The 23,428-nt window shown below is 45.6% G+C and overlaps 1 protein-coding gene across 1 annotated transcript in view; it reads right to left on the reverse strand.

Annotated features, from left to right (window-relative positions):
- Positions 1-23,428, reverse strand: part of CREBBP (CREB binding lysine acetyltransferase) — a 1,189,106-nt gene that overhangs the window by 867,882 nt on the left and 297,796 nt on the right. Inside the window, exon 5 of the mRNA XM_086939791.1 lies at positions 4,012-4,136. Within this exon, the coding sequence (XP_086795917.1) occupies positions 4,012-4,136 (125 nt within the window). The remainder of the gene's footprint in view (positions 1-4,011; positions 4,137-23,428) is intronic.

Consider the following 23,428-nt stretch of genomic DNA (forward strand, 5'->3'; position numbering starts at 1 on the left):
ACAACACAGAAAAAAATCTCAATCCAATTTTTTTAAAAACTGATTACATTTTAATAAACAAGACACTAAAAGAACAAAAATCAGATCAAGGGAAACCGGAGATAAGGTTTTTAGGAGTTTTGAGTTTTCGATTGAGAAACCACAGGTATCTGGTTGCACTAGAACAGGTCTGAGTCAAAAGTAACGGCTGACCGCAGAGCATGGATTGGCTACAGAGACCAACTATGACCTGGTGAAAAGTTTATCTTCACTTTTTCTGAAGGAATTTTACGGTTGGCCGGATGGCTGCCAGCTGGATTAGACAGAGGACTTGACAACAGTGGTGTGCTGCTTGGCACTGGTCCCAGGAAAACCTTCCTGATGGGATTTGAAATGTTCCTGAAAGTCTAGATGCTTTCAGCAGTGCAACCCATAGGTTGAATCAGACTGATGATGTGACAGCAGCTGCAGTCTGTTGGCAGTCCCTTGGTGGCCACCTCTGGTTCTTATGTGAAAAAGTTAAGAAAAAGCTTTTCGGTGTCCACTTTTGCAATCATTGGGGGAGGGGGGCGGGCGCACACTCCAACACAAGTCAACAAGCCAGGACCTTTTGGACACCACTTTGTAAGTTATAACTCAGTCTCCCAGTAGGCATCAGCCTGATCCACAGCAAATCCAGTTGCAACTAGTCAGCAGGGTTCTTCTTTGTCTCAGACTTCTTAATAGTTTTGTGTACTTGGAGCATTACAGGAGGCTAGCCAACTTGAGCCCTTGGAGTGGTTCACTCTTCTGTCCTAGTGCACGTGGTAGCAGGTCCAGCCCTTGGTGTTTCCCTTAACATCTAAAACAGCAGGCTCAGTCCTTCGGAATTCCAGTCCATTGGTTCAGCAGGTGCTGTCATTCTTCTGTTTTCCACAGGGCCAGCAGTGTTCTTGAGAGGGTATCCCGAGGTGCCTCTTCTATACCTGCCACTAGCTTGTGAGTGGGGGTGACTCCCTAACCAGCAGGGAAACGTTTCCTAGGGTCAACCTTACCCACTGATATTTATTGGGATTTTAGTCCCAACAATCCCACAGTGCCCTGCTCTGCCAAGATTGTGGCATGAATCTTTCTTCCATTCACCAGAGCTCTGGGGATACTACAAAGTTGTGTCTACAGAAATGAGGAACTCCCCCTGGTGTGAGTTACATTTGCTTGTGACAGTAGCTGTCCCTTTGAAGCTTGTACAGTTGATGGGCACTTCCCCAGACCATTAGGTCAGTAGCATGTCACACCTCCTCCCAGCTAAGGCTCTTTTGTTCCATTTTCTGCGAGCAATTCACAACCACCATCAGGCTGCCAAGTGACAAGTGAGTATTATCTCAGAAAGAGATACTAGAGGCTTTAGGCAGGAATATGGCAACTTTATAAAAGTGTAATTTTCAAAATAGTAATTAAAAATCTAATTTTACCATCCAGTTGGATTTTACATTTCTAATCATTTAAGACCTTGGTCTAGCTATTCCCAAACTGTAATTATACATTAAAACGTGTAATGAAACCCAGTACTTTTCTACAGGAGAACCAGCCTTGCCACAGTGAAAAACTATTTTGGAGATGTTTCACTTAAGGGACATGTAAAATTTAGGCACACATGCCCAGCCTTTTTAAATACAATGCACCCTGCCCTATGTGCTTGACCAACAGGAAGGAGGCCATCAGTCCCAGCATCCTCAGATTAATTATCATGGAGATCCGTGACAGAGGCTGAAACATCAGGATTCTTAGCTAGAATGCACTGGACCCTAGGCACGAAACTGTATTGAGTCCAGAATACCTCTGATGAGGGTCATGACTGTGAAGAAGTCAAGTATGACTTCAGCGCTTTGATACTGAACCTGCACAATTTAATTAGGTTAGCAGTAGCCTGGAATTGGGAGAAAACTGCCTGGGGTGAACCTGCCTTCAGCAGCTAGTTATTGTGGTAGGGAAAGATGAGTAACACTGACCTTCGAAGATGCACTGCAAATACCACCATCACTTTTGTGAACACCCATGGGGCACTTGTGAGGCCAAAGGGAGAACTAAGAACTGGAACTGCTCCTGTCCCTCCCTGAATTGCAGATACCGCCAGAGGCCTCCTGCAGGTCCAACGCTGCTATCCAGTCTCCAGGGTCGAAGGCAGATAAAACTTGGGCCAGGCTGAACATCTTGCATTTGCCCTTCCACAGGAAGGAATTGAAAGGGTGAAGACATTCAGGTCGACCTTACGCGCCAGGGCCTTAATTACAAGGCTTTCTGGCATGGTGAGGAAAGTCAAACCACACCAGGATCCACAAGAGCTAGGCGATGGCGTTGTGCAACTTGCCTTTTCACAGGAGGCCCGGAATAGGATTTCAAACAGGCCCTCCTGGGAGATTGTCAGCAAGACCCTCATTAAATAGAAGTAAAGGCTTCGAATTGGTATGCCCAGGCTTAAGCACCTCAGTGAGGCAGTTGGTCTTCACCTCCATTACTGGTAACAGTTGGCAAGGACCTCTGTCGCTCTCCGCACAACCAGTGTAAATGAGGCACGATCATCTGGTGGAGAAATTAATCCAGTGTCTGGCAAGGTTTTCGGGCCACTCCCATCCTGGTGATCTTCGTACCAGTAATTTTCTATATATGGTTGGGTAATTTTGCCCCCAGGAACCATGGAGTAGTTATCAGGATCCAACATGAATAAAGCATGTAGTGTGTGGGCCCTTTCATGAGGCAAGGGCAATGTGTCAGAGAGTTTGATGGGACACCAGAGGCTGCAACCCAGCTGGTCTTGGTCGAAGTGGTGCCCGGCTCAGTAAGCATAATCAGTTGTACTTCGGCGTTGACGCTCCATGATCTGGCATGGGCCATGGCACCAGGATCAAAGTTGGCATTGAAAGCGGAACAGAGTCCGTAGCAGGTCCAGAGGGTCACACTGGTACATAATAGACGTGCCAGCAGTCTCTCAGATTGAGGTTCTTGCAATTTCTTGGGGCTAGAGGCATCCAGAGGGGGACTGCAATAAGCCAAATAGGAGCAGGACGGCTTCCTAGATTTGCTGGTTTGTCATCGGAAATTCAGGTTGCCTCTGAATAAGGGTAGGAATTGGCTTAGAAGGGGATTGGCTTTGAGAGCGACAACAAGAATGTTGACACCCTCAAGCCTTCTCTGCATTTCAAGAGTGGTGGGAAGGGGCCAAATCCCGCTTGGACATTTTATGTTTCTTCTTGACTTATCAAGGCGCAGCTGCTGTCGGCATTGGAGCTGTGTGCTGATGCCAGGCAAACTTGAATGGGAATCGGTCGCAAGCATTTACTTGCAACAGTCGCTACAAAGTTTAAAACCAGTAGTTTTATGGCTTGACATTTTACCTCACACATCGTTTAAAAAAACATAACACATTGTTAAGATAAAACCATCTTAGAGAGTCCAGGAGTCGAACTGGATCTTAATCTGATGGCACAGAATGAAAAGAACTAATGTCAGCATGAATGGGTGGCACCTATATCTGAATCCACATGTCATTTCCTGAGCAGATCATCATCTGTGTGGAACCGCACATCAACTATGGGAGCCTAGGGGTACTACTGAGGAGAAGTATTCCAGAATACCTCAAAGTCGCACCGATTTCCCTCATAAAACTAATATCACTTGATACTTTGGGTTTAGCAAATTAGTCTATAGTGCATTCTCACAGAAAAAATGTCACATGTATAAACAGATATCTGTCCTAGATTCTTATGGGACAAACATATCAAACAGAAGCTTAGAGATATTTTTCATAATGTTCAAACTGATAAAAGGAGCTCTGCATAAAAATAATCTGAATATGATCTTAACTAATATCCCTTTTTAAAATGCATTATATGCAGTACCATGTATGAGGGTAATGCAAAACGTGATTTTTTTTTATCAGCTTTTGATGCTAGATTTAAGCGACCATTACACATGTTACAAGACTACCAACAAAAAACATACTGCAATAAAAAGGCGATGAAGAGGATTTTCACAGAAGTTGGAAGAGATACTTACCGCTGGAACAGAGCCTATGTTGTTCATCTGCACAGGATGGTTCATTGGAGAAGCAGCACGGGGTCCTATGGGGGCCTGTGGCATCTGCACATTCCCTATTGACATGTTGTTGAACTGATTCAATCCTGTGAAATACACAAGATATTAATTGAAAGAGCTAAAAATCTGACGAATCACACACCCACTAAAAAAAACACGTTGCAACAATATATCCAGTTGGAGTGAAATGAACATCTTTGAAATGCATTAAAACCTATGTCTTGGGGAAGTAAGAGTGACACTTTCTCCATGCAAGGCTTCTTTTTTATTGGATGACATACCTTTTTAAGCTGAGGATGCATATGAAAAAATCCACAAGAGTGTATTATTGGGTGATTTACCCCGGAAGAATGAATAGTTTAGCAATACTGTGACAAGAGGCAACATAGCTGGGAATAGTAAGGATGTTTTAGATACAGTATATTATTTCTAGGGGTGGCCTGAAAAATTTTAATGTTCTTGGACACCCCTACGCAAAATGTACTCTGTGAATATGTACCAGAAATTAAAGAGTACTGATCAGCAAATTCCAGCAAATGTTAGAAGTCCTACCATGGTACATTCTCACTCTTCTACCGGAAATGTTTTTTTACCTACATGCAGGTATTTATCATACGTGACAGGAACCCCACAAAACTGCGACAATATTAAGATCACACATACACTACATCATCTTTACTCTGTTACCATTATGGCCTGCTCATATCTAGCATGCATAGTTTCTTTGAGATCCAATTACTGAATTCAGCAATTAGTCTAGTTTTTAGGACTGTACAGTTTCCTGGTGCACCCGTGCAAAGATAGTAAAAAGCCCACTCAACAAATAAATATTCATCAGCAAAAGTGAAGAAAACAGGGGAAGAAACTGCTTTCCTCACTGCCCTTTTTCTGAAAGCCAAGAAAAGGGTCATCATATTAAATAAACACTTTGAGGATACCATTATCAAAAGAAAAAACTTCACTATTTCCTTTTTTTTTTTTAAATCTACAAATTTGCCATATTTTGGATATTTTACTCAGGATCTCCAGGGTTGATCACAATCCCTAGGTACACTGGTGTAGGAAATCTGCCTTTTCTGTGTGGGTTCCTGGATTTTGACTTTTGGTGGAACATGTGTTTTTTTGTTTTTTTTAAATTCTTTTTACTTGCAAAATACAGTGAACAAAGATGGTCAGTAAATTTATGCACATTAGAGTCATTATAACACCAGTAACATACATTGACAGTGTGGAACATAGTTTCAATTGAATTCGCTTTCGGAGTATAACATGTTCAGTCTATAGTCTCTATGCCGGAATGGTGGGCTTGTGGAGGCTCACAGATGTTACCTCTGTAGTCGTTCCAACTTGACCATACCTCCCCCACTTTCGAGGGCACCCTCGCGCCATATACACAGTCTTCTCCTGCAGCATACACCAATCCATGTCTTTTTGCCATTCAGCTAGTTTCGGCGGGGCGGACGCAACCCAAAGGCGGGCGATGTTTCTTTTTGCCACCATTTGCCCAAGTGTGACCCAGATTTTCCCTTTCGTAGGCAAGTCTGTGGGTTCCCAGATGTTCAAGAGGCGGAACATGTCTTTTTTCTGATTTTAGAAGTATGCGCCCTTTAAACCTGCCATCAAATGGTAAAGTGCCTTTGCTCCCTCTTTTAATACGTTTGTATTGGAATACTCCTAATGAACAACTTACTTATCTTAGGTCACACGTTATCTGGTAGAGGCTATCTAGCCGCAGACTCCTTATCGTAGAAATATTTCCTAGGTGTCAGACTGGAACACAAAACTTTGACCAGTACCTCTGTGCGCTGATCGGTCAACTACTTTGGCTCTGGGTCATTGTCTGCGGGGTTTGTGGGATGCCTATATAGATGCCACCACAGCACGCTGCCATCAGTTACTTTTCGCGACCTTTCCACACCAGAAGCATGGGGTCATGAAGGATGGTGATGAACCAGTGTGCAGAAACTAGTGACCTCATAGGGTATACCCTATATAGAGAAATCAGTTAGTAGAGGCAGGAGGATCGGCTAAGAATCTGCAGCAGGATAAAGTAAATAGATATGTGTTACTGAAATAAGTAACTTGTTAATCTGATTGAGACTTCTAGCCCTAGACTCATTACCTAAGAAGATATACCTAAGCAAAACCCCTCCAGACATGAGTCTGCAAACAAATTTAAATCAGGAAGTCTTGGAGGACCGAACAGGTAAAGTGCCGGTCATGACAGCCCTGACTGTCCAGTGCTTGGTAAACGTATGCAGAGATGCTCAAGCTGTGGGCTGACAGACAACCAGGACAGGGACTCCACAAACTAAAGCAGTGTTAGCAGCTTTGTTCCTGGTGGAATAATCCAGCAAGCCACCAAGAAGGATGTGTCTCAGTCAGTGAATAGCAGAGCACTCCTTTCTCCGCCCCTACAAACCCCAAAAAAGTTGATTGCCCATGCACAATTCTGCTGTACGATCAATGGAGAAAAACAACGCTCATTTTGTGTCCAGGCAATGGAGTCTTTCCTCCTCTTTGGCAGCGTGGGGCAGGGAAAATAATATAGGGAATGTGATGGTCTGGACTACATGAAAAAGCGTTACCACTTCGGCAGGAACGAGGCACATGTTTTCAAAACCAGTTTGTCTGGAAAACATATCAAGTAATGTGGTTGCACAGAAAGTCCTTGCAGGTGACTATCCCTCCTGAGCAATGTAATGGCTACTATAAAGGCTGTTTTGAAGGTCAAAAGGTGTAAAGAGCACTTGTACAAGTGTTCAAAGGACAAGCACAAAAGGAAGCTCAAACCAAGGTTAAGGTCTCATTGAGGCACGATGAAGGGATTTTGTGGCAACATGTTGTAGACCTTTTAGAAAACGAGTCAACATGTGACTTTAAAAAGACGGGATGATCAGGCAAACTCAAGAATGCTGATATGGCCAAAAGGTGCCATTTAACTGTGCTCAGAGAACAAACAAACAAAATATGAGCCAAAGGTGCAGAAAGGGGATCAACAGTTTTGAAGCCACATCAAGCCACAAATTAGTCCTAATGGCAGGAGCACACTATCTGGTTTGAATGACGCCTGGCTGCCAGAATGACATCACAGTTTTCTGGGAGATCATAAATCATTAATTGCTGCAGCTCAATCCACATGCATGAAGATGGAGCGTGCGCAGGTTTAGGTGAAAGATCCGCCTTGCTGTGACAGTAGATACTTGCCAATTGGCAGCCTGATCTGGGGAACAATGCTCATGCTCAGGAATTTGTGATACCATGCTCTGCATGCAAGGAGGAGTGGTAAGAATGACTTGGGCTCGGTTGTTCCTGATCATCTTGAGCACTCTATGCCGAAGTGGTATCAGAGGAAGGGCATACAGGAGACCTGAGCTCCACTCAGACGAAATGTGTCTCTAAGCAAGAAGTGCTGACATTGTACGTTCGAGGTTGTGGCAAAGAGATCTAACCAAGGTTCTCCCCAATCTCTGAAGAGACTTTGCACTACCTCTGGAATAAGGCGACAGCTGTGAGGCACTAGGCATCAACGGCTGAGCTTGTCCACTCTGGTATTCAAAGAGCCTGCCAGAATTTGAACTACCAGGACACTGCCCTGACATTCCCAGCTATATCAGAGACAAGGGGTTCTCGATTAAGGCTCCACGACCCCACCAAGTCATGCTTGTTGCAATACCACATGGCAGTGATGTTGTCTGAACACCTGAACTAGCCTTCTCTTGATGGGAGGAAGAAAGCCTTTAAATGCCAGTCGGATCACTCTCAGCTCCATAAGTTTCAAGTGGATTTGAAACTCTGCTGGAGACCAGAATCCTCTGCTCTACACCTCCCTCAGGTGGCGGTCCCACCCTAGGAGTGGCACTTGCCACTACTGTCTGCTCTGGGTGGTGAAGGGGGAGGGGTATGCTGCTGACCCAATTCCTGGTACGTCATCCACCACTGCACATCTTTCACAGTTCCCTTCTGTGAGGAAATGCCTCTGTTGAACAGGTTACTTACATTCGGTAACAATGTATCTGTAATAGACATGGTTAGTTGTAGATTCCTTACCTTAGAAGTACCCTCAAGCATCAGAGTGGATCCGGAGAATATTTTATAAGCGGTACCCCTGAGTGTCAAGAGGGGGTGTTGGTTGACTCCACGTCAGTCATCTGCGTCTTGGTCGCCGTCACAGTGCCTACTTAGGCGCCGTCCCTACGCACTGACATCAGTTATGACAGGACTTTCCACGCCCTAAGCGCAGAGCCATGAAAGACACTGACCACTGGTGGGTTACAACTAGGGCCCTCTAAGTGAAACCCTGACCCTAGCAGTCAGTTCGCAGAGCGGGGAGGATGGGTGGAGCGGTAGGGAACCTACAACTACCCTATGTCTCTTACAGATACATCGTCGCCGAAGGTAAGCAACTTTTTCATCGATTCCAAACAATCGAGGATCGAAACGCCGTCGACTCTATAGCATATTAACTGGCGCATTCTCTACTGTGGCTGTTTCCTAATCGTGAACACCTAAGTCACTTGATTTGTTCCCTTCATCCAGCCACCCACTGTATGATATCTCCACTAATGCTCACACAGCGCCGTTCACGCTGTCCTTCTCAACACTTGCGTCGCCACTGTTCACTTGCACACCTTTTGAGCACAAAGTATAATTTCGGTTGTCATATGATTTGTCTAATACAGTGCTGCTCCAACTGTATGAATAGGACCCTGCGCATTTTTCCATTCTAATAACAATTTGAGTAACTACACAAGACCAATTGAGTAATTGTCTCCTTTATTTCGGTTCATGTAATGCTTTCATATTCATATGTAACTGCCTACTGAATATTACCTGTTGGGATATTGTTCATTGTTCTACTCCCAAGACAGAAGCAGCCACTGAAGGCCAACACAGCAAAGCACCCAACAAAGTGGTATTCCCTCACCACAGCTTCTCCAATTCATCTTCTTGGCAGTCTTCTTGATCCAAAAGAGTTCTAAAGTTCAGGGATCTGGGCCCCAATATTTAGATCCCAAAATTATTCGATCTCTTAGGCAGAGTATGTCTGTGCCCAGCCAGAACCAGTTCTGCCTTCTCTGGTGTGACTTTCTGGCAGGAGGTGGAGACGTCATGGTCAGAGGCTGACCAGGTCCTTTGAGGTGCAAGGAATTCTCTTCCCCTTTCCCCAATTACAGCCCAGGTCTATTCAGCCCGTTCCTGACCCACGTAGACTATCTGGAGCCACTACTGCTCCCCAGCCTTCTGTCATCCAAACCCAGACAGGAAATCCGCATTCCAGCAGAGCCACACTGGATGACTGAGCAAGAAAATACCTACTTTCTAAAAGTGGTATTTTAAAATACAAAAAACGAAAAGCATCTTCACTAAAAGATGCATATTTATGATTCTGAGTTCAGGCATACTAAACTTTATTTTTCTACCTAATTCCCCGGGCCAGTTATGTTTATAAGATCTTATAAACAAACTCCCCATTCTGTCCTATGGGGAGCAGGTAGCCTCGCAATAGCGAAAAACGAAATTGGTTGTAATTCACTAATAGCACATGCCACACACGAGGGCATGTCCTACCTTTCACATACACTGCACCCTGCCCACAGGGGTACCTTGGGCCTAACTTAGGGGTGGCTGACATGTAAGCAAAGGGAAGGTGAGGGACTGGCAAGCGTGTGCACTCGCCAAGTCGACATGGCAGTTACAAACTACACGCAGACTCTGCAATGGCGGGTCTGAGTTACCTTTTCCGGGCTACTCACGTGGGTGGCACAATCAGTGCTGCAGGCCCAGTAGTAGCATTTGATTTATAGGCCCTGGCACACTCGGTGCATTTTACTAGGGCTTAACAAGTGAACCAAATATCCAATCATGGAAATACCAATCATAACACAATTTACCACAGGTGCACTTGCACTTTACCACTGATCAGCAGTACGAAAAGTGCGCAGAAACACTGCGCCAGCAAAAACAGAGTGAAAACCGGGTGATTTTGACTCAGGAGAAACACACCAAAACATGCCAAGTCTAATAATTAGGAAAATACTATTTGGACTCTCAGACATACTGAACCTAGAAAATGTGGTTTCCATAGGATTTTCTTTCCAATACACGTACTTTGACATAATACCCAACACAAGCATTAATGGGCCTCTATCTCTCGAATTCGTTTAATCTTTTCTTCTCCTATTCTTTTACTTAGTTCTTATCATAGATTTTATAAAGATTATTCATTAGTACACAGTATCATGTATCATCTAGTACATTGTATTCCTTGTTTCTTGTATATTGCTTGTGATAATATTTCCTGTTCTTCATACTGCTGAAGATGTTCTGTTTCTTCCCAACATATGTATCACATCAATTTTATATTTCTGTACACCGTATGCTGTTTTTGTGTTTTTCTCTTGAAAATACCTAATATCATTTGAAATTGAAAAGAGTCGCCGAACGAGCGCCAGTTTTGAAAACTCCAACGCACCGAACTGCTGACATTGCCCATTCTCTTCGATGGCGAACAGATCTAACCAAGGCCCTCCCCACCACTGAAAGAGACTTTGCAATACCTCGGAGTGAAGATGTCATTTGTGAGCTACCAGGCACTGACCGCTATGTTCGTCAGACCTGGCGTTCAGAGAATCTGCCAGGTGTTGAACCACCAGGGTCATTCCCTGATGTTTCAGCCATGTCCAGAGGCAAAGAGGCATCCTGACATAGGGTCCACAACACCACCCTGCCCTGTTTGTTGCAGTACCACATGGAGGTTGTGTTGTCAGTAAACACCTGCACCACTTTCCCTTTGAGAGAGAAAAGGAATGCTTTCAGTGCCTGGCGGATCGCCCGGAGCTCCAACAGGTTGATATGAAGTCCGAGGACCAGACACCTCTGATCTCCACCTGTAGTGATCTGGGTTTCTGTAAATAACACTAACACTAACACACACACACTAACACACACACACTAACAACAACACACTAACAACAACACACTAACAACAACACACTAACAACAACACACTAACAACAACACACACACAACAACACACACTAACACACACACACACACACTAACAACAACACACTAACACACACACACTAACAACAACACACTAACAACAACACACACACAACAACACACACACAACAACACACTAACAACAACACACTAACAACAACACACTAACAACAACACACTAACAACAACACACTAACAACAACACACACTAACAACAACACACACACACTAACAACAACACACACTAACAACAACACACACACACTAACAACAACACACACACTAACAACAACACACACACACTAACAACAACACACACACACTAACAACAACACACACACACTAACAACAACACACACACAACAACACACTAACAACAACACACACACACACTAACAACAACACACACACACACTAACAACAACACACACACACACACACACACTAACAACAACACACACTAACACACTAACAACAACACACACTAACAACAACACACTAACAACAACACACACACACACACTAACAACAACACACACACACACACACACACCACAACACACACTAACACACTAACAACAACACACACTAACAACAACACACTAACAACAACACACTAACAACAACACACTAACAACAACACACACACACACACACACTAACAACAACACACACACACACACTAACAACAACACACACACACACACACTAACAACAACACACACACACACACACTAACAACAACACACACTAACAACACCACACTAACAACACCACACTAACAACAACACACTAACAACAACAACACACACACACACACACACACACTAACAACAACACACTAACAACAACACACTAACAACAACACACTAACAACACACTAACAACAACACACTAACAACAACACACTAACAACAACACACTAACAACAACACACTAACAACAACACACACACAACACACAACAACACACTAACAACAACACACTAACAACAACACACACACACTAACAACACACACACACTAACAACAACACACACACACTAACAACAACACACACACACTAACAACAACACACACTAACACACTAACAACAACACACACTAACAACAACACACACTAACAACAACACACTAACAACAACACACTAACAACAACACACACTAACACACTAACAACAACACACACTAACAACAACACACTAACAACAACACACTAACAACAACACACTAACAACAACACACTAACAACAACACACTAACAACAACACACTAACAACAACACACTAACAACAACACACACACAACAACACACTAACAACAACACACACACACTAACAACAACACACACACACTAACAACAACACACACACACTAACAACAACACACACACACTAACAACAACACACACACACACACACACACACACTAACAACAACACACACTAACACACTAACAACAACACACACTAACAACAACACACTAACAACAACACACTAACAACAACACACACTAACACACTAACAACAACACACACTAACACACTAACAACAACACACACTAACAACAACACACTAACAACACACACTAACAACAACACACTAACAACAACACACTAACAACAACACACTAACAACAACACACTAACAACAACACACTAACAACAACACACACACACACACACACACTAACAACAACACACTAACAACAACACACTAACAACAACACACACACCACAACACACTAACAACAACACACTAACAACAACACACACACAACAACACACTAACAACAACACACACACAACAACACACTAACAACAACACACACACAACAACACACTAACAACAACACACACACACTAACAACAACACACACACACTAACAACAACACACTAACAACAACACACTAACAACAACAACACACTAACAACAACACACTAACAACAACACACACTAACACACTAACACACACACACTAACAACACACAAACACACACACACACACACACACACTAACAACAACACTAACAACAACACACTAACAACAACACACTAACAACAACACACTAACAACAACACACACTAACACACTAACAACAACACACACACACTAACAACACACACACACACACACACACGCACACTAACAACAACACACACTAACACACTAACAACAACACACTAACAACAACACACTAACAACAACACACTAACAACAACACACTAACAACAACACACTAACAACAACACACACACACACACTAACAACAACACACACACACTAACAACAACACACACTAACAACAACACACACTAACAACAACACACACTAACAACAACACACTAACAACAACACACTAACAACAACACACACACACACACTAACAACAACACACACACACTAACAACAACACACACACTAACAACAACACACACTAACAACAACACACACTAACAACAACACACTAACAACAACACACTAACAACAACACACTAACAACAACACACACTAACAACAACACACACTAACAACAACACACACTAACAACAACACACACACTAACAACAACACACACACTAACAACAACACACACACTAACAACAACACACACACTAACAACAACACACACACACTAACAACAACACACACACACTAACAACAACACACACACACTAACAACAACACACACACACTAACAACCACACACACACACAACAACACACTAACAACAACACACTAACAACAACACACACACACTAACAACCACACACACAAACAACACAATAACAACAACACACTAACAACACACTAACAACAACACACTAACAACAACACACTAACAACAACACACTAACAACAACACACACACACACACACACACACTAACAACAACACACACACAACAACACACACACAACACACACACCACAACACACACACAACAACACACACACAACAACACACACACAACAACACACTAACAACAACACACTAACAACAACACACTAACAACAACACACTAACAACAACACACACTAACAACAACACACACTAACAACAACACACACTAACAACAACACACACTAACAACCACACACACACACAACACACTAACAACAACACACTAACAACAACACACTAACAACAACACACTAACAACAACACACACACACTAACAACAACACACTAACAACAACACACTAACAACAACAACACACACTAACAACAACACACACTAACAACAACACACACTAACAACAACACACACTAACAACAACACACACTAACAACAACACACACTAACAACAACACACACTAACAACAACACACTAACAACAACACACACTAACAACACACACTAACAACAACACACACTAACAACAACACACACTAACAACAACACACACTAACAACAACACACACACACTAACAACAACACACACACACACAACAACACACACACACACTAACAACAACACACTAACAACAACACACTAACAACAACACACTAACAACAACACACACACACACACACACTAACAACAACACACTAACAACAACACACTAACAACAACACACTAACAACAACACACTAACAACCACACACACTAACAACCACACACACTAACAACAACACACACTAACAATAACACACAATAACAACAACACACTAACAACAACACACTAACAACAACACACACACACTAACAACCACACACACACACAACAACACACACTAACAACCACACACTAACAACCACACACTAACAACCACACACTAACAACCACACACTAACAACAACACACTAACAACAACACACTAACAACAACACACTAACAACCACACACTAACAACAACACACACACCACAACACACACACAACACACTAACAACCACACACTCACCACAACACACTAACAACCACACACCAACAACCACACACCAACAACCACACACCAACAACCACACACTAACAACCACACACACTAACAACCACACACACTAACAACAACACACTAACAACACACACTAACAACAACACACACTAACAACAACACACACTAACAACAACACACACTAACAACAACACACACACACAACAACACACACACTAACAACAACACACACTAACAACAACACACACACCACAACACACACACCACAACACACACACACCAACACACACACTAACAACAACACACACTAACAACAACACACACCAACAACAACACACACTAACAACCACACACTAACAACCACACACTAACAACCACACACTAACAACCACACACTAACAACCACACACTAACAACCACACACTAACAACCACACACTAACAACCACACACTAACAACCACACACTAACAACCACACACTAACAACCACACACTAACAACCACACACTAACAACCACACACTCTAACAACCACACACTCTAACAACAACACACACTAACAACAACACACACTAACAACAACACACACTAACAACCACACACTAACAACAACACACACTAACAACCACACACTAACAACCACACACTAACAACCACACACTAACAACCACACACTAACAACCACACACTAACAACAACACACTAACAACAACACACTAACAACAACACACTAACAACAACACACTAACAACAACACACTAACAACAACACACACACACACACACACACACTAACAACAACACACTAACAACAACACACTAACAACAACACACACACAACAACACACACACAACAACACACAACAACACACACACAACAACACACACACAACACACACACAACAACACACACACAACACACACACAACAACACACACACAACAACACACACACAACAACACACACACAACAACACACTAACAACAACACACTAACAACAACACACTAACAACCACACACTAACAACCACACACTAACAACCACACACTAACAACAACACACACACAACAACACACACACCACAACACACACACAACAACACACACACAACAACACACACACAACAACACACACACAACAACACACACACAACAACACACTAACAACCACACACTAACAACCACACACTAACAACTGGAAAGGGGCGACCACTCGGTCCCCCCGAACGTATGGCTGAGTGCCTCGATCCCCCCGGGAAGCCATTTTTGGGCGGGAGGCGCGTCTCGGCTGGTATGCCCGAAGCGGCGTAGCCGGGGCGCGCTTTTTCCCGCCCTAGAGTGGGCTGGCCTAGACACCGACGCAGCCAGCCACGCCCTCGGGGCAGGCAGGGGCGGGTTTTCGCCCGCCCTGAAGACGGATAAAAGAAGGCGCAAGACCAGAAGACGTCCTCTTGTTCTTGTGCTCCGAAGCTGCACCTCCTCGCTACACGTGAGCTCGGGACGGAACGAAGAGCCAATTTTGAGCGTTTTGATCTTTTTCTTTGTCTTACAGATACTTCCTCGGAGAGATGCCCAAGAAAGGCGCAAAAAGAATGACGACCGACCAGATGGTGCGGGCCCTTTGCAAAGAGGTGTCCGACATAAAGAAACGGTTGGCGGAGCGAGATGGGGAGGAGGGTTCGGGCCCTGCGCCGGCTGGAGGGAGACCTAAGAGGCCGAGAAGGGTTCCAGCCGGTGGAGACGCCCCGGTTCCCTCTGCCCCGCTCGAGGCGCCGACCCCAGTACCGATCGAGGGGAATCCAATCCCCGTTGTCGTCACCCCGACATCCAAGGAGGACATGCCCCCCGAGCTGGCAGCACAGCTAGCAGCATGGTTGGGGGATAGCAGTGATGGCGCCACGGCTGCCGAGGCACAGGCGCTGATAAAAGGGCTTCGTGAGAAGAAAGAGGCAGCTAGAGTGGCTGCACCGTTGGCGGGGATAGACAAGCCGCAAGCGGCAGAAGCTGCGTCCGGTTCAGGTAAGCGGCCATTGCCGATTGCACGGGACGAGTCAGCACCCTCTCGTAGAGAGAGATTGGGACAACATGTGCCTTTAGCTATAAAGGAAAAGATCTGGGCAGGGGAATACGTGAATATATTTTCCTTGCTTGTTGATCATTATGATGTGGAGCATGTAAAAAGTCAGAAGGACCTAATGCATCCGAGTGTTTGGCGCGCAAAAATGGCCGCCTTTAAGGTAAATGAGAACATTGGCAACTGGGGCAATGCGTGGGGTATTTTTACATCGATTTTGGGGGAACGTAGGCCCGAGTTGCTTCCTGAGTTTCCCGTTTACCAATCACGAATTATGGGTTACTCGACAGCGTATCAAGGTAACCATTGGTTTTGTTATGATAATCTGTTCAGAAAAGAAAAGGAACATAACAAGAGTTTGACTTGGGATTGTTACGATTCTTTAACATGGGATAAAATGAAAGAATCGGGAATGTTAAGAATGCCATTGGTCGGGAGCAATGTTGTTGATTACTCCCGCCAAAATGTGGGGTCGCCCTTTCGACCAAGTACGAGCACCGACGACCAGTCGAGGCCCGCAGGCAATACAGGGAAAAAGGGTTTCTGTTATAACTTCAACAGAGGGAAATGTACCAGACCTCCGGGATCGTGTAAATTTAGACACGAATGTAGTACGTGTGGGTCATCCCATCCTGAGTCATCGTGCAGAGCCAGAACAGGTGAGAATGGGGGTAAGGGAGGCGCCAAACAGGTCTAAGCTAGGCCGAGGGGCGCCTTTACCGACTCCAATTGATACCTTGGCAATGATTCCCTGGCTCAGCGAATACCCGGATCGGACTTCTGCCGGGGTGCTGCGGAACGGTTTTACACATGGTTTCCGCATTCCGGTAGGGGACTTTCAGGGTGTAGGGATGTGCAAAAATCAACTTTCCGTTTTACAACATACTTCCGTAGTGCAAGAGAAAATTCAGAAAGAGGTTAGCCGGGGACGGGTCGCCGGCCCGTTTAGTGTACCCCCGGTACCGGATTTCGTTTGTTCTCCGTTAGGGGTGGTCCCCAAGAAGGACCCAGGTGAGTTTCGTTTGATTCATAATCTGTCTGCTCCACATGGTCTTTCAGTGAACGACGCAATTGATCCAGGAGTTTGTTCGGTGCGATACGCATCGTTTGATGAGGCAGTAGCCATCTTGAATCGCCTGGGGCCCGGGACGTTGATGGCGAAATCAGATATCGAGTCAGCGTTCCGGTTGCTCCCGGTACACCCAGACGATCAGCGTCTTTTGGGATTCGGGTTCCAGGGATCATTTTACATGGATAGGTGTATGCCAATGGGATGCTCTATATCATGTGCTTATTTTGAGCAATTCAGTACTTTCCTGCAATGGGTGTTCACTAAGAAAACGGGTTTTCGAAATGTGATGCACTACCTTGACGACTTCTTGTTCCTTGGTCCCGCCGGAAATCCCGAATGTGCCCAGGCCTTAGATGAATTCTGTGTGTTGATGGGTCATTTTGGCGTGCCGTTGGCACCGGGTAAAACTATGGGTCCCACGACTTGCCTCGAGTTTTTGGGGATCGAGTTGGACTCAGGGGAGGGGTGTTTCCGTTTACCAGCTAGCAAAGTGTTGAAATTCAGGACAGCCCTCCGAGTATGTTTGAATACACCTAAGGTTACACTGCATCAGTTGCAACAATTAGTGGGGAAGTTGAACTTTGCCTTGAGAGTAATCCCAATGGCTCGCCCCTTTTCCCGCTCCATTGCCCAAGCGATGGTTGGCCTAAAGGAGGGTCATCATCGCACGAGGTTATCGGCTGAGGTCCGCCAGGACATGCGGATATGGTTAGCATTCTTCGCGGACTTCAATGGCCGAGTCGTCTGGAACAAGCCAGCCGTGTCCTCAGAAGAGCTTGGGCTATGGACAGATTCAGCAGGAAGCATAGGTTTTGGCGCCATCTTCGGCACGAACTGGTCTGCTCAAAGATGGCCCTTATGGTGGCACGAGAAGGGGCTAACGAGTAATATTGCTTTCCTTGAATTATTTCCCATTCTCGTGGCCCTGAGAACCTGGCCAGAAGGTTTCAGAGATCATTCTGTCATTTTTTGGTCCGACAATATGACCGTGGTAGAATGCATCAATAGTCAGTCAGCCCATTGTAAATTGATTTTGAGGCTGCTTAAAGAAATCGTCCTACTATGTATGCAACTGAACGTGGTATTCAGAGCAAAACATGTCCCAGGGGTGATGAATCAGGCTGCTGACGCATTGTCTCGTTTTCACATGCAGGCTTTCTCGGGTTTCCTTCCTTCAGCGGACCCGGAGCCGGCACCCTTCCCCGAAGCTCTCTGGTCTCTCGGTGCCCCGAACTTCGTCACCTCGTGGGAGAGAGTCTAGCACCCAGGACAAGGAAGGCATATGAAGGGGCGTTCCAGGCCTATTTAGCCTTTTTGGGGGCAGAGAGAGGGGGTCTTTGGGGTCAGGAAGAGTGGGTAGTACTCTTTCTTATGTCTTTACACAGGGCTGGGAAATCGGTGGCTACGGCCCAAAGGCATCGTGCCGCCATTTCCTTTGTTGCCAGGGCCCATGGCATCCGGGACCCAACAGCGTCTTTCACAGTACAGAAAGCGCTGCGTGGGTGGCAACGCCTAGAGGGTCGCAGAGTAGACGTGAGACGACCGATAGGTCTAGACAGGTTGTCCCAGTTACTGGACACACTCCCGAACACATGCTCGTCCCCTTTCGAGACCTGTTTGTTCCGGACTGCATTTACGCTGGCGTTTCACGGGGCTATGAGAGTTAGTGAGCTGGTTGCAAGGAACAAACAGGATGTGACGGGGGGCTTGTGCAGGGAACATGTTCAGATCAGGGGGGATGCGATGATTGTCTCCTTTCTCAGGTCTAAGACTGACCAAGATGGGAGAGGGGACTGCACGATCATTCGCAGGAACCCCGAGTCATCCATGTGTCCGGTACAGTGCTTAGAAGATTACCTAGCACAGAGAGTGGCATCATGGGGAGGGACATTGTTGAGGCATGCAGACGCCACCCCGCTGACGAGGTTTCAGTTTCAACGGGTGCTTGCAATGGCCATTGCCGCAGCGGGCTTGGACCCGGGCGAATTTGGGACCCACTCCTTTCGTATAGGGGCTGCCACTGAAGCTACAGCCAGGGGTCTTAATGTGGAACAGGTGAAACGTGTGGGGCGCTGGTCCTCCAATTGTTATAAGAGGTACGTGCGATTGCACATGTTGTGAAGCTGTAATCATGTACTCACGCCTCTTGTCTTTTGTTTGTTTTCAGTTGCACAAGCCTACGCGGCAGGGCAGACTGAGCAGTCAACCCAACACCAGGCCAGCGGTCGCACGTCACCGGCTGTGAGGAAGGAGGTGTGGGTCGTGGGCCACTCATACGTGAGACGGGCCGCAGACGTATTCAAAGCAGGTGACATGATTCACGTACCTGGGGAATACGGGTACAGAGTGTCCTTCTACGGAAGGGGCGGTCTCTGTATTGACCAGTTTCAGGAATTTTTTGAGGGCTTGTTAGAGCGGATGAGGTCACCGCCGTCCATAGTCATAGTGCATTTGGGGGGCAATGATTTGGTCACCACCGGTAGACGACTTCTCCTGGAGGCTATGCTTTCCACGGTAAGTTGGTTAGCGAGGAGAGTTCCGGGGTGCCTAATTGCGTGGTCTCATATGATCCCACGAAAAGTGTGGCGGGGGGCTATCTCGATCCCTGCCTTGAATCATTCTGTTAAAAAATTGAATAACAAAGTGAGTAGGTTGTTCCGTTCCAAGACATTGCATTCGATCTCGCATAATTGTATTAATGATGACAGTATGTATCTGGGGGATGGTGTGCATTTGTCGAGGGCGGGGAATGAGTTACTCATAGGAGACTTCCTAGCCTGGTTAAAATCTTTAAAACATGACCTTTAGGTAGGAGTTTTTGTGGGGGGTCCGGATAGCCGGTCAACTATCCGGACCTGTGGCGGTAAGGTCATGATCGGTGAGCACTAATTGGTAGATCCCTATGAGTGGGCGTCACCCAACACGGATGGGAGCGCTCGGGAGAGGTGGCCATTGGCCCCTCAGTGGGGAGGCGGTCCCGTCTAAGGGCGGGACGCCGGAAGTAAAGGAAAGGCGGTCAAGGCCCCTTCCTTTGTAGGAGGGGTTACAGCCCCCTCCTGGGGAATTTCCCGGGGCCAGTGTCATCTGCGACGGCAGATGCGGTAAGTTGTGTGGGGTGGGGAGAGGTCAACGATACCTTCTAGATACCACACACAAGTGTTCGAACGACCTTTAAATGGCGTCGAGTCTTAAGTGCCCCCGTCAAGTCAAGGGAAATTGTTAGTAGTAGCACTTGAGGTAAGCCTCTGTGCTGTCGCCCCTCCCAAGTGGGAGGGGTAAGTCTGGTTAGGGATCTTGACACCGGTTATGACCTTGCCGTTGGCCCTTAAACGTTAGGATGTACAATTTCAGTGTTCTTAGAGAATGTTTTTGTAGGATGCTAGTTCGGCTAGGAGAACCTCTGTATTAGAGATTATGTTAAGGGTAGCCAAACTCGTAATGTGATAATGAAATTGTACATAACATGAAAACGTTTAATGTTTTAATTTTTTGTTTTAATAAATACGGCCGGGATGGTCACTCCATCCCACATCCAAAAACTTTAAGAACTGTTTCCGGTTTCCCTCCTTTTGGGGATTGTGTTGAGAGGGGGTGGCGGGTATCTCAGCCATATGGAAAGGGGCGACCACTCGGTCCCCCCGAACGTATGGCTGAGTGCCTCGATCCCCCCGGGAAGCCATTTTTGGGCGGGAGGCGCGTCTCGGCTGGTATGCCCGAAGCGGCGTAGCCGGGGCGCGCTTTTTCCCGCCCTAGAGTGGGCTGGCCTAGACACCGACGCAGCCAGCCACGCCCTCGGGGCAGGCAGGGGCGGGTTTTCGCCCGCCCTGAAGACGGATAAAAGAAGGCGCAAGACCAGAAGACGTCCTCTTGTTCTTGTGCTCCGAAGCTGCACCTCCTCGCTACACGTGAGCTCGGGACGGAACGAAGAGCCAATTTTGACCCACCCACCAGCCCCTGAGGACAGCAAGTTGTTGTGTAATAAAGTGAATTTATAAGTTTGTTTTTTCCATTTCGTTTACAGGCTGTGACAGTATCAGTTTGTGGTTAATCATAATAAAGTATGGTGAATATCGTCTAGGTTGTTACGATTAAAATGATTTGATGTAGTGTTGCATTTCTAGCATGTTCTTTCGGTCGTAGCGACCAATGTTTTCATAGGTTTGAGTAAGAATTGTCGTATTTATTTTTTGGTAGGCGGTAAGGTCATGATCGGTGAGCACTAATTGGTAGATCCCTATGAGTGGGCGTCACCCAACACGGATGGGAGCGCTCGGGAGAGGTGGCCATTGGCCCCTCAGTGGGGAGGCGGTCCCGTCTAAGGGCGGGACGCCGGAAGTAAAGGAAAGGCGGTCAAGGCCCCTTCCTTTGTAGGAGGGGTTACAGCCCCCTCCTGGGGAATTTCCCGGGGCCAGTGTCATCTGCGACGGCAGATGCGGTAAGTTGTGTGGGGTGGGGAGAGGTCAACGATACCTTCTAGATACCACACACAAGTGTTCGAACGACCTTTAAATGGCGTCGAGTCTTAAGTGCCCCCGTCAAGTCAAGGGAAATTGTTAGTAGTAGCACTTGAGGTAAGCCTCTGTGCTGTCGCCCCTCCCACTTGTCTGGTTAGGGATCTTGACACCGGTTATGACCTTGCCGTTGGCCCTTAAACGTTAGGATGTACAATTTCAGTGTTCTTAGAGAATGTTTTTGTAGGATGCTAGTTCGGCTAGGAGAACCTCTGTATTAGAGATTATGTTAAGGGTAGCCAAACTCGTAATGTGATAATGAAATTGTACATAACATGAAAACGTTTAATGTTTTAATTTTTTGTTTTAATAAATACGGCCGGGATGGTCACTCCATCCCACATCCAAAAACTTTAAGAACTGTTTCCGGTTTCCCTCCTTTTGGGGATTGTGTTGAGAGGGGGTGGCGGGTATCTCAGCCATACACACACTAACAACCACACACTAACAACCACACACTAACAACCACACACTAACAACCACACACTAACAACCACACACTAACAACCACACACTAACAACCACACACTCTAACAACCACACACTCTAACAACCACACACTCTAACAACCACACACTCTAACAACCACACACACTAACAACCACACACACTAACAACAACACACACTAACAACAACACACACTAACAACCACACACTAACAACAACACACACTAACAACCACACACTAACAACAACACACTAACAACAACACACTAACAACAACACACTAACAACAACACACTAACAACACACACACACTAACAACAACACACTAACAACAACACACTAACAACAACACACTAACAACAACACACT

The sequence above is a fragment of the Lissotriton vulgaris genome, chromosome 10, assembly GCF_964263255.1.
Source record: "Lissotriton vulgaris chromosome 10, aLisVul1.2, whole genome shotgun sequence".
NCBI classification, from domain to species: domain Eukaryota; kingdom Metazoa; phylum Chordata; class Amphibia; order Caudata; family Salamandridae; genus Lissotriton; species Lissotriton vulgaris.